At 43.9% G+C, this 18,542-nt stretch overlaps 1 protein-coding gene across 3 annotated transcripts in view; it reads right to left on the bottom strand.

Moving 5' to 3' along the window:
- Positions 1-140: 140 nt before the first annotated feature.
- Positions 141-18,542, bottom strand: part of LOC117591541 (myosin-VIIa) — a 28,597-nt gene continuing 10,195 nt past the window's right edge. For 2 of the 3 annotated variants that reach the window (XM_034284836.1, XM_034284835.1), the window contains exons 2-11: positions 13,626-13,773; positions 11,767-12,027; positions 7,591-7,940; positions 7,327-7,527; positions 4,871-7,265; positions 3,358-4,808; positions 1,939-3,294; positions 1,725-1,871; positions 1,541-1,661; positions 1,272-1,478 (exon numbers count right to left, since the gene is read on the bottom strand). In XM_034284836.1, coding sequence (XP_034140727.1) covers positions 1,272-1,478; positions 1,541-1,661; positions 1,725-1,871; positions 1,939-3,294; positions 3,358-4,808; positions 4,871-7,265; positions 7,327-7,527; positions 7,591-7,940; positions 11,767-12,027; positions 13,626-13,643 — 6,507 coding nt within the window. In that variant the 5' untranslated portion in view covers positions 13,644-13,773. Of the gene's footprint in view, positions 1,479-1,540; positions 1,662-1,724; positions 1,872-1,938; positions 3,295-3,357; positions 4,809-4,870; positions 7,266-7,326; positions 7,528-7,590; positions 7,941-11,766; positions 12,028-13,625; positions 13,774-18,542 lie in introns of those variants that run through there. The other variant, XM_034284837.1, reaches the window with a different exon arrangement.

The following is an 18,542-nucleotide window of genomic DNA, read 5'->3' as shown; positions in this document are numbered from 1 at the left end:
TTCTGAAAGATATAGGGCTTAGAAATGGTTTGATGATCATTTTATTTTTTAACAAACGTTCGATTTTTTTGGAGCAGTGTTATAGGAGCTATGACTGATAAATCCCTTAAACGCAGCCCACATCAAAATATAGAAAAAAGTAAATTTAATGTGTATATAATTTATTAAATAGTTGAACATTTCTATGTATTTGATACAAAACGTCTTCAGTACAGATATGTATTTAAGATATACAAAAGAGATAGATGCAAAATGCGAAGATACAAATGCTATAGTCCACAGGTATTCAATAATTTAAGTAAAATGTGGAATGTGTCATAAGAATTTGCCTAAAGCAATTGTGTTGCAAAATGAATGAAATAATCAAAAACTCGTAGTAAAACCGAAACAAAAACGAGTAGGAACGCTTGTGAGACGCTTCATACGCGTCACAACTTTTATACCCGGTACTCAGTCATATGTAATCTTTTGATTTGTTCGAACTTTACATTTTACATTTTTTCTACATGGTTCATCTACATCTACATCATTTCTCACAACAACAAGCCATTTTTAGCTCGCCACCCGCCCCCAGTAACGCACACTGCATGAGGCAGAGTGTGCGAGCGAGAAAGCATAACAACAATAAGCAAGAATACGCAGAGCTGCTGTAAAGGGTGGATGAAGCCACAGCAAATTAATTTCTTCATTCTGGCTATAATAATGATCCAATCTGATTCCAATTCGGTGATCGGAAAGATATAGTCCTTTCCTACGGAATGTCGTTATTAGTTTCATTTTCTTTAATCTTCAAAAATGTGAATATGCTGATTTTTAGCCTTTGCGGGGGCGAGGCGGGAAATTTTGAAATACACTTGTAACAGTGTGAGCATGCAGCCATCTGGATGCACAAATTTGTGGCTCTATCTTTTATAGTCTCTGAGGTCCAAGCGCTCAACAAGACGGACGGACAGACAGGCATGGCTACATCTACATATGTAGCTATATAGTTTCCTTCTCTTCGTTACATACATCCACTTTCCCACAAATACAATATACCCTATTTACTCTTCGAGTTCCGGGTATAAATATTGGACAAAAGTTGATTTTGATAGCAAAGCGTGGAATGAATTCTGAGTGTGGGTGGTAGGAATGGGTAGGGGTAGTTAAAATGCATGGGTGTTGGTGGGGGAGTACTTACTTAGAGCTAGAGAGTACTAAGGTATGTGTATAAGTTATTGCAATTTATCATTTATAATTATTATAAATATTTGCTGTGTGTACGCTTTTTACTAGTTGGCTCGTATTGTTCGATTCTTATTCATGTTCGTCAGCATCAGCGATATGTACGAGGTCAACAGATCGTCCATCTTGTAGCCCAGCGACGTTTCGCAGAGCAGCTTAGAGCCTCGCACCAGATTGCCAATAGTCATGTGGAAGTACGTATTGCCGGACGACCAGTTCGAGATGCGTGTAAAGGGATGCGTGATAAGGATATCCTAGAAAGCGAATAAATATATAAATACAAGCAACTATTGGGTATCTATAGCAATAGATTCACCTTGTTCACGGGATGTATGAGACTCACGCCGTGTTTGTTGATTGCTATAAGCAACATTTCCGGATAATTCGGTTCGGTGGTTTGTTTCACCTCAAAGAAGGCAGAACCAAACGTGGGCCATCTGTTCGGGTAAGACAATTATATATATCTATATTTTTTAACAATTTCTAGTCTAAAACATTACCTGTAGACAATCTTCAAGAAGGCCACCTTGGCATCCTCTGAGGTCATTCCACCATCCTGATTATACGAGGCCACAATCGAACGCTTCCATTCATTGTTGCTCTGCATTTTCATAATATCCGATGGAACAAGTTCTCTCAGCATTTGTCTGCAATAAAAATAAATTATTAATATATGATTTTATAAGTATAAAAACATCCCTCCCTGCCACTTACGGTATGGCCTGCAGTTCTGTTTTATTTTCGCCAAATCGTACGCGGAAGACTAAAGCAGCCAGCTTGGCTGCCTCCTCCCTGGAGCACTTGTGATAGCCGCGTAACAGCTTGGGTAGCTCCTGGTGATAGTGGAATATAAGATCTGCATTGCGATCCTTGCCTGGCACTGTGTTCGTCCACAATTTCTTCATGAAGAACACCTGATAGGTAAACTGGGGATTGGCACCGTCGCGGATAGGTCGCGCCTTCTTTATCCAGTCGGTCAGATGGCGCACAAAGTCAAAGAAGAAGTCGCCCTCCGGCACAGAGATCACCTTGTCGGCAATCTTCACAAACAGAGAAAAGCCCTCGCTGGTGCGCAGCGAAAGACGCTGCGAGATGTTGTTGCAGAAATCCTTGGCTCGAGTGGAGCTGTCCACCTCGAAGGCTTCGTCCGTGTCGTCGGGAAAGTAGACCTTGTGGAAGATTTGCGTTGTCTTGTGCTGTATAGCCTCCACTTCCACTTGATGCGGTGGATATTTGCGTTGTCCATGGCGTATGGTCTTCTGCAGGCGATGAATAGAGTCCTGCGAGATTGGATGCCGCCTTGTGCGCAGGAACAGCGACAACTCCTTCAGCAAGCCTTGCGAGCAGGCGAACAGACCCGTGGCCAACCACATTAGCTCCCATCCCCGCTCTTCGGACATGCGATTGCGATTGTCGGTTAGCTGCTTCATCAGCTGGCAATAAATCTCGTCTCGCAAAATCTCATGCTTGAGCGGTCCATCGAATATGTGATCCGTGATCTCGTTGCCCATGCGGGGCCGCTTCGAGGGCAGATCCCCCATGTACTTCAGTATGGCGGCAAAGGCAAAGCAGGCCTCCTCGGCCAGCTCCTCTTTGCTCTGCAGCTTGCGCAGCAGCGGCAATTTGATGGGATCCCTCGAATAGCGCCACAACTCCTCGTTCCGCTTTGAGCTGAGCGTCAACGTCTTGGACATGGTGCGCTTGGGCGGCAGCCGGAAATGATCCAGAGCGTATTCCATTAGCGTATGCGGTCGATCTCTCGGTTCAACGGCTACGCCATTTGAGGTCATGCTCAGGCGGCGTCCGTGATGCGCTGCATCCTCGATGTTGAACAAGGCGAGTATGTCCTGTGGCGGTTTGCTGAGAGTCGGCAGTACATAGACCGTTTCCGCGGGGAAATCGCCACGATCCTGCGAGCGATCGCATCGTCCTATGCACCAGCCATTGTTTAGCACAGATTCGCCGCACGATTCGTCCTCCAAAATGATCAAATCGCCTTTAAAGAAGGACAAGAAACTCGTTCCATCCGACGGAGCGCGATAGTCCTGCAGGGCAATGACATATTTTGAACTGAAAGGGCAGAAAGAGGAGTATAAAATGGTTTATAATTCGCATATCCTTCCCGATACTAACCGTTTTTTTAGGCCATCCAGGAAATATACCACCAGATCCCTAATATCCTCTGCATTTGGACTCTGGAATGTAAACTCTTCACCGCGCACTGTGGACAAACTAAATGTCTGTGTGAACACCTTGGTTGTCTTCTGACTGGACACGGCTGTGATCTCGGGGAAGCTCAGCTCCAGCAGCACCTGCTCCTGATCATCCACCACATAGACGCCCGTCCAATTGACGGCTATGATGACATCATTCTTCGGCAGATTGGGTCCCGAGTTGCGATAGGCCTCGTAGAAGCGCGAGAAGAGCAGAGGCCACTTGTACTTGGCATAGCTGACAATATCTTCCTTGATCTTGAGCGCCGCAATCTTATCCTTCACATAGTAGGACTTCTTGTAGGCCTGCAGCACAAGAGCAGCCCATCGCTCGATGGCCTTGTCAACGCCACTCAAGCAGAAGTCGGGTATAAAGTTGGGCAGTAGCGTAAACAGCCGCTCCATGGACATGTCCGTGCCGTATTCGATGAAGTATTGTTGTGCCGCAATCATGGCCAGATCCTCCTCCTTGTCGCAACGATATTCCCCGAATTTGACGCCTCTCACCACCTGCTGATAGATTAGGTTGGTGGCCACCTGATCGTGGGTGGGCTCGTGCCAGGGCGCGAAGATCTCCTTGCGGAAGAACAAACGCCAGGGCGCGTTTCTTTCCTGTGCACCCTGCTCCTTGGCATATTGCTCGCACTGGGAAATGGCATCCATCACATGATCCCCGCCACTGCCCAGCGAACTAACCTTGTCGAAGAGAGCAATGTACAACGAGAATCCAAACTGATCCTTTAGCGTTATCTTGTCCGACAGCTGATTGCACAGCTCCCTGGCCGTGGTGGCTGAGTCCGCGAGCAAAGTCTTGGTATTTCCATCCATAAACGTGATTGGCAGCATGATGGGCTTCTTTGATTTCGTGGCCTGAAGCTCCAGCCAGGAGGGCGGCTGATTGCGCGTACCATTGTTGAACGTGCGCTTCAGTCGCTCCTCGCAGTAGGGAGCATAGCCGGGCGGGCCCTCGCGTATAAAGGCCCGCAGATAGTTGACAAACTTCTCCGACGGCGCAAAGCAGCCCACGCAAAGCGACAGCAGTATCCAGCCACGGGCATGTGAGGATTTCAAAGGATTATTGGTCAACTGCTTGCATATCTGGCAGTAGATTTCATCGCGCAACTCGGCGCGCAGTATGCCATGGCCGATTATGAAGTGGAGCTTCTCCAGGTTCGAGGTGGGGCGCGACTGCAGCCAGAACTGGTAGCTATCCGCAGTGTACTCATCATCCTGCAGTCGTCGGCGCACATCTTCGCCAAGTTTGTTCTTACGCTTCAGTGTCAACGAGACGAGTTTGTGGCGTATTGAGCGTGGCTTATGCTTAAGAAAGGCATCCGGATCCAGGCCCATCAGTTGAGCCTCTTGGAATTCCTGTGAAATTAAACATAAATCTTAGAAACTGAACACTCGAAGAAATTGCAAGGAACATTCACCTTACTCCTGATGAAATTACGTCCCAATGTGGCCGTCACCTTCGACATCACCGATGTGGTGTCCATGCGATCCATTGTATGATATTTGGGCTCTGGCATATCCCCCGTGAAACGCAGTATGGTGATCCACAGTGCCTGGGCGGCTAATTGATCGCCCTGTGTGTGCAGCGGCAGCAGGGGGTGCTTCAGAGCCTTCTTGGCGTACTGATGATTCACATTCCCCTGGAAGTAGGTGGCTGCGAATTTCTGAAACTTGAACTCAGACAGATCCTCCTCATCCTCGGAGACGTGCAATTGGGCAATTATGTCCTCCTGGTTGGCGGCCTGACCCTGGGGCAGATCCATGAACACTGAAGTCTCCCTTCCGCCATGTGGCGTCGGAGCATCGCTGCTGGAGTCGGGTAGAAAGTCAAACATTGCCTCCACTAACTTGCCATCGTCGACGGGCTCTTCCTGCTTGCGTGCCGCATCGTTGATGATATTCATCTTCACCTCCACGCGGCGTCGATCCTCCAGCTGTGTGGCTATCTCCCGTCGCTCCAGTTCGTGCAGGCGATCGCGGTAATGCTGCTCGGCAATTTCCCGGGCATGCTTATTTCCACGATGCATCAGCTCCTGCTCTTCCATTTTGCGCAGCTGCAGGACCTCCGCGAATTGCTTGTGCTCTAGGCGCAGCTTACGATAGCGACGCATAGCAATCATGCGCCTCACATGCGACTGTATCTTGATGACGGCCCACATCTTTTGGCCGTACTCGCGCCTCACTAGATACCCCCTGGCATGGGCCTGTAGTCCGACAATGTGGCCCCTGAGATGGCGGAAGCGATGCGACAGAACACGCGAACGTATCAAAGCCTGCAATCGCATGTAGCCCACGCGCATGTTCCTGTAGCGCTTCCGCTGCGCATAGCCCTTCCAGAATCTCTGCACACTGATGGCAGCAGCCCTCAAACGCAGGAAGCGCCGGCGGTACACCCACCCACGAATGCTACGCTGCAGTATGAGGATCTTTCGCGTCAACACACGATCGCGCTCTTGCTCCAGGAACAGATCGTGTGCATCTTTCAGGAAGACCTTCGTGTGTCCCAGCTGATAGTCGGATTTGCCCAGGACCATGGCACAAATGCGTGACGTGGCCACCTGGCAATCGGTGCGATGAGCGGGCGGCACTCCCGGTATCAAAAACCGATATCTCTCCACAAACTCACGGAACCCGTGACGAATGGGATAGCCAGCGCGACGTATCCGTATGGTTTCCATCATGCCAGAGTATCGCAACTGTCGACAGCACAGACCGCGATCGAACATCATGGGTTTCTTCAGCTCGTTGGGCTTAATGCAGCGTATGAAGAAGGGCTGACAGCTGCTAAGGGTCTTCATCAGGGCATCCAGAGACTTGCGGAACTGAGTGGACAGAGTGGGTGTTCGCTTTCGCGTCTCGGCGCCCATCTCAATATCCTGAGAAAAGATCTGCCTGAGGAATTTGTTGCCACTCTGGCTGACCAAATGCAACAGATCCGGACTAAAGGTGTCCCTGTTCTTGTCCAGAAAACCCCGCGTATCGTAAAATACCACACCCGCAAAGTGATTCAAGCCGAAGCTGGTGTTTATGTCCGACTTGGGCTTTAGATAGTTCTTGTGAGATCCATGGGTCTTGTGCAGTTTGGCCAACATCGTGGTGTCCGTGCCCTTGGGGAAGCGCGCCTCCTCATCAATCAGAGCCATGATGTTCAGCTGCTTTATGGCTATCAGATCGAGGGCATCCTGATTGTCCACAAACTCAATGTGCTGCCAGTTGATGGCCTCATGGTTGTACTCTTCCTGCTCCAACTTGAAAATGTGCTGCACAAAGAACTGCTGCAGATTCTCGTTGGCATAGTTGATGCAAAACTGCTCAAAGCTGTTCTGATCAAAATTTTCAAAGCCGAAAATGTCCAGCACTCCGATGGCATTGCGTGAAGTTGCTCGCGGCTTGAAAATGGCTGTATTTATCTTCCGCACAATATGCACAAAGAGTCGCCCGTATATGCCCTTGACAAAGGCGTCGCGCACATCCACCGACTGGTCCCGCGAGAGGGTCGACACCACCGTCTCGCCATGTGCGAACAGTGTGCGTCGCGTCAACGCATCAATCAATGGTTGTATGGGCAGTCCTAGAAGTCCAGCCACACGCTCCACATTTATGTGTTCGGGTATCTCTGTTGCGTCCAGATTATCCACAACCGTCGCCTTGTACTTGATGTTGCCGCAGTGGAGTAGAGCAGCCAGAAGTTTGATTATCTCCCAAATCTCCTGATCCGAAAACAGTAAAACCTTCATGGCGGATCGTATATCAGAGAATTCAGCTGCATCATCGCGTCCCTCGCAGGTTATGCTATTACCGCCTGTTAGATATCTGTCAAGGAGCGAAAAATTTAGTCATTTGAAGCTATTAAAGTCTGCATATTGCCTCTCACTTGTAATCCGCAGCTGCTCCCAAATCGAGGCGACTCTTTTCCTCGGACGAAAGACCAGCCAAAATACAATAAAACACGTGATAATTACGTTCGCTGTGATTCTGGGAGACAATTCGTGACTTCTCCAATAGATATTGCTCGATTTTGGCACCCTCGATCACACCATTCGCGCTAAAGTGTATATCTATATATTTGCCAAATCTGTTAATAAACAAAAGATCGATTAGCAATGAAGAAGATTCCTCTTAGATCTAAGATATTTACCTGGAAGAATTATCATTTCGTATGGTCTTGGCATTGCCAAAGGCTTCTAGTATGGGATTTGCCTCTAGGATTTGCTGCTCAATCCACGAATGCTTACCACTGATAGCCGCCAGATATTGTAGGATCAGCTTAGTGCTTTCCGTCTTGCCCGCACCCGACTCACCCGAGATGACAATGCATTGATCCTGGAGGTAGCGTTTCATATGCGCATACGCATTATCGCCAATGGCAAATATATGCGGTGGGAGTTCTCCTATTTTGCGCTCCTTATACAGTTTGATCTGATCACCCGTGTAGATGGGCAGGATCTGGTAGGGATTGACGGCAACCAATATGGAACCGGTATAGGTCTGAAAGGCAGCAGTAAAAATACAAAGCTTATCTTTTCATGCTTTTAGGTTTATTATACACGGTACTCGAAGAGTAAATAGGGTATATTGTATTTGTGGGGAATAACGGTTGTATGTAACGCACAGAAGGAAACTTTTCCGACCCCATAAAGTATATATATTCTTGAACAGCATTAATAGACGAGTCGATTGAGCCATGTATGTCTGTCTGTCTGTCTGTCTGTGTGTCTGTCTGTCTGTCTGTCTGTCTGTCCGTCTGTCCGTCTTGTTTGTCGGCTAGTTCTCAGAGACTATAAGTGCTAGCGCCACCAAATTGTGCATCCACATTGCTTTATGCTCACACTGAAACCAGTGTATTTAAAAAATTAGCCCCGCCCCCATAAAAGGGCGAAAACCTCCCAAACCTACAGTTTTGAGGATGAAAGAAAACTATCCATATCTATCAGATCACCAAAATGGGCAAAATTATTATAGCCAAAATGAAGAAATTAATTTCCAGTGGCTAAACCCACCCCGTCCCGCAGCATATTGCACGTTCTCTCTTTCACACTCTGCTTCGCGCAGTGCCGCGTCGCTGCCTCTGACACGTATCTGCCTCTGCCGCGTCTCTGCCCTGACTCTGCAGTGTGTGGCTCTAGGGGAGCTCTTGGCGAGCTGAAGGAGCGTGTTGGTGTGAGTAGTGTTGTTGATGTAGATGACAGATGAAGAACAAATTTAAAATTTGCCAAATAACCGCTAACTTGCAGATGTAGTACTGAGTGCTGGGCATAAAAGTTGTGACGCGTAAGAAGCGTCTCACACGTCCCTTTTCGTTTTCTATTAATAAGGACTTTCTTCATTATTTAACGAGAACGGACGTGTGAGACGCTTGTTCATCAGTCTCTTTAAATAATATATTGGTTTCCCAGAGCAATAATAACTATCATTATAGATCGTATTTGCAAACGATTTTAAACTATGGTAGTGATGCTAGTGAAAGTCACTTAGCTACTCAAGGGGGTTATCCTAATTATGGAAAATTAATATCTAATCGATACGTTAACACCGATGGAAACATTCTGCTCAAAAATCTATTTCAAAACAGTAATAAGGTTGAGCTGTTCGGAAAAGTTCATGGAGATATATTTAATCAACCAAAATTACTCATAAATAATGTTGATTTGAGCTTAACTTTTAACATTGACATTGGAGAGCTTCCTAATTTCTTAGCTTTTTGCATGGCAAAAACAAATCATATTCAGGAAATCGGACATTAAATCCCTTCAACTTTGATCATTTTAAAATTCAACGTTTTAATCTAATGGTAAATGGAGTGCAAGTACCATCGCAGGCACTTGAATTTGATTTCTCGAATTCTGAAAATGCTCAAAGCTCTAGAGGATATAATATATTATTCAGATCAAGTGGCATAAGACATTATGATCGAGGCTTGCAAATCACAAAGGAAATGTTTGATAAAAACAGTTTTATATTAGCATTTGACTTAACTGCAGATCATCATAATACAACTGTATGCTCAAATTTGATTTCTCAAGGATCCATCCGAATTGAAGGACGTTTTTCTAGAAGAAGACAGACAGACGACGTTTAGAAGACATCGCCAACCACTAGATATCGTTCACATTACAGAACACGTAATAAAAAGCCTACTAAATAAAATTCATCAAGAAAATTGAATAAGTTAATCGTATTTTCCAATTTATGAGATATTTAAAACAGCAATAAAATTGGTACTTTTTCCCTGCACATTCTGTGCAATATGACCGCTAGGTTTCACAGCAGATTTTTCGAAAGTGGCGCCATCTATGAAAATTTCTGGTACGCAACTTTGATGGTCCAATGGTCTGCACATTCTGTGCAATAATGAATGATAGGTTTCACAGCAAATTTTTCGAAAGTGGCGCCATCTAGCGTTGAAAACCGAGTCTTGGTTAAAATTCGGAAGAGTCAACGCCAGGGTGAGGGCTGAGGCAGGGGCCGAGTGAAGCAGAAGCAGTGTGAATGAGAGAATGTAAAAAGAGCAACAAAAGCTGCGGGACAGGGTGGGTTTAGCCACTGGAAATTAATTTCTCCATTGTGGCTATAATTATGATCCGATCGGATCCCAATTTGGTGATCTGATAGATATGGCCATTTCCTACGGAATGGCGTTTTTTGTTTTCTTTTATCTTCAAAACTGTAGATTTGGAAGGTTTTCGCCCTTTTGCGGGGTCGGAAGGGGGCGTGCCTCATTTTTGAAATACACTGGTTTCAGTGTGAGCATATAGCAGTCTGAATGCAAAATTTGGTGGCTCTAGCTCTTATAGTCTCTGAGAACGAGCCGACAAACAAGACGGACAGACGGACAGACGGACAGACATGGCTCTATCGACTCGGCTATTGATGATGATCAAGAATATATATACTTTATGGGGTCGGAAACGCTTCCTTCTGTGCGTTACATACAACCGTTATTCGCACAAATACAATATACCCTATTTACTCTTTGAGTACCGGGTATAAAAAGTAAATAATTATACCAACTACCTTCCAACAGGTCTTTCGTCTCTCCATAGATTTTGACGAGCAAAAATAGTGGACACATGAGTGGACACTTTACCCGAGTTTTTGAAGTACGAATTTCGTAAAAAATACCTCATAAAAATCAAACTTTTGCATTTCAAAGCTTAATATTTTTCAAACGGTAAGCTAAAACCACAAAATGTTTGGTTACATTTTATAGATGCATTCATCAGTTTTATAGAATACGCTACCTCAAACAAACGTTAAAACAAAATATCACACTTTACAAATTCTTAAAAAAAAGTTGTGGCATAAAGAAAAACCATATTTCTTTAAAGAACGAGAAGGGACGTGTGAGACGCTTTTTACGCGTCACAACTTTTATACCCGGCACTCAGGACTAAATCTGCACCTTAGCGGTGTGTTGTCAAATTTTCAATTTGTTCTTCATCTGTCATCTACGTCAAGAACACTACTCACACCAACACGCTCCTTTAGCTCGCCGCCCTTCCCTAGACCCACACACTGCAGACTCGCGGCAGAGGCAGCGCCCGCACACAAAAAAAAAAACAAATATAAGCTGCGGGACGGGATGGGTTAAAAGTCGGAAGAGGAATCGGCAGGGGGAGGGCAGAGGCAGGGGCCGAGTGAAGCAGAAGCAGAGTGTGAATGAGAGAATGTAAAAATAACAACAAAAGCTGCGGGACAGGGTGGGTTCAGCCGTTTTGCGGGGGCGGAAGGGGGCGTGGCGTTGAAATACCCTGGTTTCAGTGCGAGCATATCAGTCTGCATGCAAAATTTGGTGGCTCTAGCTCTTATAGTCTCTGAGAACTAGCCGACAAACAAGACGGACAGACGGACAGACAGACATGGCTCTATCGACTCGTCTATTGATGCTGATCAAGAATATATATACTTTATGGGGTCGGAAACGTTTCCTTCTGTGCGTTACATACAACCGTTATTCCCCACAAATACAATATACCCTATTTACTCTTCGAGTACCGGGTATAAAAATTTGTAGGCCTTAGTCTATTAGAAAAAGTTGGTTTGGTTCGAAGCGGAAAAAAAGTTCCATTTTTCAGAGTAGTGTAATCATTCAAAGCTGGATTTTTAAAATTAAAATTTCATATTGACAATTCTTGAGTCTATTCCAATGATTGGGAGTGTACCTTCAATAATGATGTAATATATTCCAAGACTTCATATGAGCCTTTTAATGAATTTACTGTGGGTTAACCAAGGAACATATTATTGATTCAAAGGATTTTTGCATTTCTAGAGGTAGATAATTGTCTGTACTATTTTTTGTTGCTCTACTCACATAAATTAGATTCTCCTTGTAGCGTATGAGTAGATTCCGCAAGATGCCAGCTTCATGAAGATCGCCCAGCGATATCATATCCTCCACACCCTGGACGGAGGACGCGTGCATGGCCTTGATGCGACGCTCGGGGGCTAGCCAGACCTCGTCGCCATCATCATCACGCACTTGGATGCGTCGACCCTCCGCGGAGATGACACGTGCTCCAATGGCCACATCGAATTCTCGTCCCGAGGCGGGCTCTATCCAGATGTAGTCACCCTGTGTGGATCGATGTTCACAAGTTTTAAAATTTTTTAACAATTTGGCATTCATAACTTTACGCCGAGGATGCCTGCCACATTGGGTTGTCATGGACAGAGAGGCCCAAACCCAGAGGCATAAAAAACAATATCTTGACGTTGTTTGTTGTAAGGAGCAGAGCGGAAAGAGAAATAGCAGAAAGAGTGATACCACTAAGCAAGCAACATATAGAGGGTTCAAACTACTGAAACCCCTGCTGCCTAATCAGTATAGGGGATTGGCTCCCGTGCCTTCGGCTCCTGGTGAGAGAGCCTTCGGCTGAGTGAGTTTGGCGTTTGCTCTCTTGAGCATTGAACGCAAAGCGATTCTCGCAAAAACAAAGTTTTGTTTTTCCTTTGAAGTCTGATTCGTAAGTTTAAAAATAGAGAGAGAGACACACAAGAGACTACAAAAGTAACTTGAAAAGAAAAAAACAAATAAATTCTTTTTCGGCACAGCTGCCATGTCTCCACTTATAACTCTATGTTTATTCATATAGTGTACGCTGAATACTCTAATAGAAAATATTTGCAACGCCAAGTCAATTGTTGTTAAGTATATGTATACATATTAAGATGTTCATAACCTTTTATCCCTTTCGTCTTAACTGTATTTAAGAAATATATGAGCATAGAGTTTAAAGGAAGGGTATGTGAGCTCAGAAGCAACACAAAAATGCCAAACGATTCAAGCGCTAAAAATGAAAACGCATATGAAGTCGAGAATAGATACACGCATTGCTATCATGTATGTACATATGTGTCACCGCACACATGAAATTACGAATCAGACTTGAAAGGAAAAACAAAACGTTTTTTGCGAGAGTCGCTTTGCGTTCAATGCTCAAGAGAGCCAACGCCAAACTCTCTCAGGCGAAGGCTCTCTCACCAAAAGCCGAAGGCACTGGGAGCCAATCCCCTATACTGATATAGGCAGCAGGTTTTTCAGTAGTTTGAACCCTCTATATGTTGTTTTCTTAGTGGCGATACCAGGGAAAGACCTGAATGATGGTTAATACAGTGGTGTGCAGATATTGACACAACAGGTAGGGAGGGGATCACTTCAAGGAATATTTTCAGGGAGTGAAGTGCTACATTTTCCATTATCAAATTTACCACATCGAAAAACCCGTTGCCTAGTTTCAACATTTCTGCCCACCACTGTGTACGGACACAATGGGAGACAAAGTGAGGTAAGGCTTACACACCTCACATGAATTCACACATGCATGTGTAACAAAACATCCGCTCTTTGCTTCTTCACTGTGTTTCTCCTACTCCGTTTTTTTGTACAAATTAACAAGGTGTACCAAAATATAAGGTTGATGCATGGCTGACTTTCAAACTTGCGCTCTGTCTTTCGACTGCATGTGCTTTGGGTTTCCTCCTGCACTTAAATTTGCCAGAGTAGTTACCGGATAAGGTCTCACCTTAAATCTATTTACTTTGATATTGCACATTGAAAAGGAAGTACAACATATGTACATATGTATGGATGTATGTATGTAGATGCATCATTATAGATGAAGCAAGATCTGGGCTCTTTCTATGAACGTTATGTACTCTCTTTAAACTTACACGTGTTACAATCACCATATTTGTCGTCCTTCATTTACTGTTCCCCAGGTTTTGGCATCCAAATTCAAAGCTCCGTTCGCTCTTCTCCGTCGTCTGCTTCTTCTTTGATTCTTTGCCTCCTTCTTCTACCTTTTCTAGTGGTGTTGTTCTGTTCCATAAAAGAGAACAAGTGGAAGAGAGTTAGCCATAGGCAAACAGCAACAGCAACAAGTTAGCGCCTGCCTGCGTCAACGGAAACCGGCTTTGGAAAAAAACACGAAGAATTAAGGTGAAGCTTACGGTAAATTAAAAGAATTCACAACTTGTCGCTGTCTTCGTTTGTGGTCCGTATTAGTTGTATTATTTTTGTTGTTGTTTCTTCGTATGTCTATTTCTCTATCTGTGTAAGTATATCTCTGTCATTCCTAGTCAATTTCGTTCTTTCTTTTCATTTGGCATAGGCTAACCAATTCAAATGCTCGGCTTGCACGCACTTACAGTCAAAGTAACAGTCAAGCACTACTCCCACATGACCCAAGGCCAGTGTTTTATAATTATTAGACCCATTAAAAAAAAGGTAGTTCTAGGATGGAGGGTAAAAGTTGAAGTTTAAAACAGCAAAAACAGAAAGAGTGACACCAGGAATAGACCTGAACTATGGTTAATACAATGGTGGACAGATATTCACAAAACAGGTCGAGTAGGGAGGGTATCACATCAAGGAATATTTTCCGGGTGACAAGTGTTTCATTTTCCTTAATCAAATTTACCCCATCGAAAAACCAGTTGCTTGTTGTCAATACCACCACTGTTTACGGGCGCAGACTTTGAGATCCATCATACATATATTTAAAGTCACTAGAAGTTCGCAAATATTTCCTCCTCGAGGTTAAGAATAACCTAAATACAATTTTAAAACTGTAACCAACATTTTTCATTTATTCTTAACCCATCTTAAACTTTCGGTACTTTTTCCAAGCCCCCAGCAATCACCCTAAACTGAGAATAAGAATAACCCCAAAAACCCGAACAACAAATTAGTCACCAATTCCTAAGCCATTCGTTACTTTCGATACTTCTTTTTTTTCCGAAATCAAATCAAACAGTCCCATACGTGACCGAACAAATCTTCATAAATAATAAACTCCATAGACATGCAAAAAAGGCCAACCAGCTATTTTCACTTTTTAGCGACAATCTTCCGTGACAGTCCCCAAAACCAATAAACACGAGAACCCAGCCGAAAGCCTAACCGAAGGTCTCTGAATGGTCTGGGTTTGTTATGCAAATTGTTTTAGGGGGGTTTGTGTGTGTGGTTTTTATACCCGGTACTCGAAGAGTAAATAGGGTATATTGTATTTGTGTGAATAACGGTTGTATGTAACGCACAGAAGGAAGCGTTTCCGACCCCATAAAGTATATATATTCTTGATCATCATCAAGAGACGAGTCGATAGAGCCATGTCTGTCTGTCCGTCTGTCCGTCTTGTTTGTCGGTTAGTTCTCAGAGACTATAAGAGCTAGAGCCACCAAGTTTTCCATCCAGACTGCTATATGCTCACACTGAAACCAGTGTATTTCAAAAATGAACCACGCCCCCTTTCGCCCCCGAAAAAAGGCGAAAACCTCCCAAATCTACAGTTTTGAAGATAAAAGAAAACTTCCGTAGAGAATGGCCATATCTATCAGATCACCAAATTGGGATCCGATTGGATCTTTAATTTAGCCACAATGAAGACATTAATTTCCAGTGGCTAAACCCACCCTGTCCCGCAGCTTTTGTTGTTATTTTTACATTCTCTCATTCACACTCTGCTTCTGCTTCACTCGGCCCCTGCCTCTGCCCTCCCCCTGCCGATTCCTCTTCCGTCTTTTAACCCACCCCGTCCAGCAGCTTTTATTTGTTTTCTTTTTATACCCGGTACTCAAAGAGTAAATAGGGTATATTGAATTTGTGGAATAACGGTTGTATGTAACGCACAGAAGGAAGCGTTTCCGACCCCATAAAGTATATATATTCTTGATCATCATCAAGAGACGAGTCGATAGAGCCATGTCTGTCTGTCCGTCTGTCCGTCTTGTTTGTCGGTTAGTTCTCAAAAAACTATAAGACCTAGAGCCACCAAATTTTGGCTCCGGACTGCTGTATGCTTACACTGAAACCAGTGTATTTCAAAAATGAGCCACGCCTCCTTCCGCACCCGCGAAAGGGCGAAACCCCCCAAATCTACAGTTTTGAAGATACAAGAAAACTAAAAACGCCATTCCGTAGGAAATGGCCATATCTATCAGATCACCATCGATCGGATCATTATTAAAGCCACAATGGAGAAATTAATTTCCAGTGGCTAAACCCACCATGTCCCGCAGCTTTTGTTGCTCTTTTTATATTCTTTCATTCACAATCTGCTTCTGCTTCACTCGGCCCCTGCCTCTGCCCTCCCCTGGCGTGTACTCTTCCGACTTTTAACCCACCCCGTCCCGCAGCTTATATTTGTTTTTTTTTTGTGTGAGGGCGCTGCCTCTGTCAATACCGCAACTCAGCAGTGCGGGTCTAGGGAAAGCGAGCGTGTTGGCGTGAGAAGTGTTGTAGATGTAGATGACTTTGTAGCATTAAGCTACTGACAGAAGCTTGTTGCTATAGAACATACATGTGATATGTGAATACGATAGAGAAAGAGGAAGAACATGCATTTAATAGGTGAATATCGAAATTGAAAAGAAGAAGAGATTAAATTGATTTGAATTCCAACTCGCCCGAACAGCAGCACTTGGCTTTTTATTTCGAGATTTTGATTCTGAACTGGTTGCGAGGAGTTGCGGAAACAGTGGCCAAAAGCTAATTTTTAAAAGTTAAAACCAAGACTAGGTTTTTAACGCTCTGTATTAGAAGAAGAGTGACCATCAAGTTGCGTATAAGAAATTTTCATAGATGGCGCCACTTTCGAAAAATCTGCTGTGAAACCTAGCGGTCATTATTTCACAGAATGTGCAGGGAAAAAGTACCAATTTTATTGCTGTTTTAAATATATCATAAATTGGAAAATACGATTAACCGATCCAATTTGTTTGATGCATTTTATTTAGTAGGCTTTTACTACGTGTTCTGTAATGTGAACGATATCTAGTGGTTGGCGATGTCTTCTACATCTAGATGTAGTCCTGAGTGCCTGGTATAAAAGTTGGGACGCGTAAAAAGCGTCTCACACGTCCCTTCTCGTTTTTTTATAAAAATGTACTTTCATTACTTTATACGGAGGAGCACGTGTCCCGCCGTGCTATATACGATTTAGTCAATAGAAAACTGCAGGTCTATAACAATACATTTTTGGACAGAAAAGAAAGGTGTCGAAATTGATAGGGAAATTGATTCACCTTCTAAGGGGAAATCTGAGTGATAAGCGAAATGGAATCAATTCAGAATTGGAAAATATTTCCATTGTTCATCCTGAAGTGGATGTTTTGAAAATATCTAAAGGGAACATTGATACTCGTAGATGTGGATATCTATTTGAGAGTGCAATGGGAATTAAAAAATTAAGATATCATTTAAGATATCACAACTTGATCATGGGGGATGTAGACAGCCCTGACTTGTTGAGCCGCGTAAACTTTACGATTCCCATTAGACCCACTAGAAACTTTATTCCTTTGTTCCTTCCACTATGTAGATCGAATTATGCCTCACACGAACCCTTTAGGGTTTTATGCTCGGATTATAATTCCCTCTACCACATTATATATTCGACTAACTCCCTTCCTCTTCTTAAATCTCTTATACTAGCCTACCTCTCCCGTAGCTAGTTTCATTTAAGCTTTGTCTTGTTTCTGACTTTGATAGGTTTGCTATACTTGTTTAGCTATACTTGCTTAGCTATACTTGCTCTAGTTTAGTTGTGTTTAGTTTTAATTTTCCTCGAATATTAGCCTAACATCTATCTTTCCTGCATGCTCGCGTCATGCGGCAGCGCCCCTCGGTCGGTTGGGCGGGAGGAGGGCTGCGTTCTGCTGGGTTCCGCGCGTAACAGGCTTTGGATTAGTGTTGCATAGGCCACTTGATGGTGCAGTCATTGCATATCAACGTCCAGAAGAAGATAGAAGACGATTGCATGCCATATTAGCAAACAATTAACGACCCACATGATGGCTTACAATGATAGTTCCTTGAATATCGCGACCAGCATATAATTCTGCTATACAAACGATTAATCGCAAAGAATTTTCCTTAAAAGATAACATTTCTTGCAACGTATGTATGTATGTATATTTAAAGCTCTTTAAGCAGACCAGCTTTATAGCTACTGGATCATAGAAAATTCTATTTGTCATCATCTTTTTACTAGAAATGCCCCAACCACGCATCATATTTTGTATATAATAGCTAAAAACAGCTTTTTAATTTAACACTGGTGAACTCTCTACCTGCATATCATACATAGATATACATATGTACCATAAAGAGACCCCTTTGAGGAGCAGGCCACTATGAGGCAGTATCTCATGGATTCTCAATTTCAAGTCGGTTGCCATTTGAAACCGCCTTTCAACTGGACACCCCATCCATCATTTAACACATGGCTAACAGCAGCGGCAGAGGAGGCAACAAGAGCACAGCGGACCCTGCCGCATCCAACACCAGGTATGTATATATATGTACGAGTTACTCATTTTTAGGCGTCTCTCTATAGGTGGGATACAATCTCATCGCGAAGGTAATTGCAACATGCCAGACAAAAAACAGCAACAAAAACAATGGCAACCAGATTTAGTGGCACAAAAAGCGAGGCGGCGGCGGCACGTAAACCAGTCTGGTTACGCTCTGGCGGTCAAAATAAAAGTATAGCCCATAATGCAGAAGCAGTAGCAGCAGCACATAGGGAACTTACACTCCCAAATCAGTGGAATAGACTCACGAATTTTCAATATAAAAATATATTC

The sequence above is a fragment of the Drosophila guanche genome, unplaced genomic scaffold, assembly GCF_900245975.1.
Source record: "Drosophila guanche unplaced genomic scaffold, DGUA_6, whole genome shotgun sequence".
Lineage (NCBI taxonomy): Eukaryota > Metazoa > Arthropoda > Insecta > Diptera > Drosophilidae > Drosophila > Drosophila guanche.
This window is presented reverse-complemented; position numbering and strand designations above follow the sequence as displayed.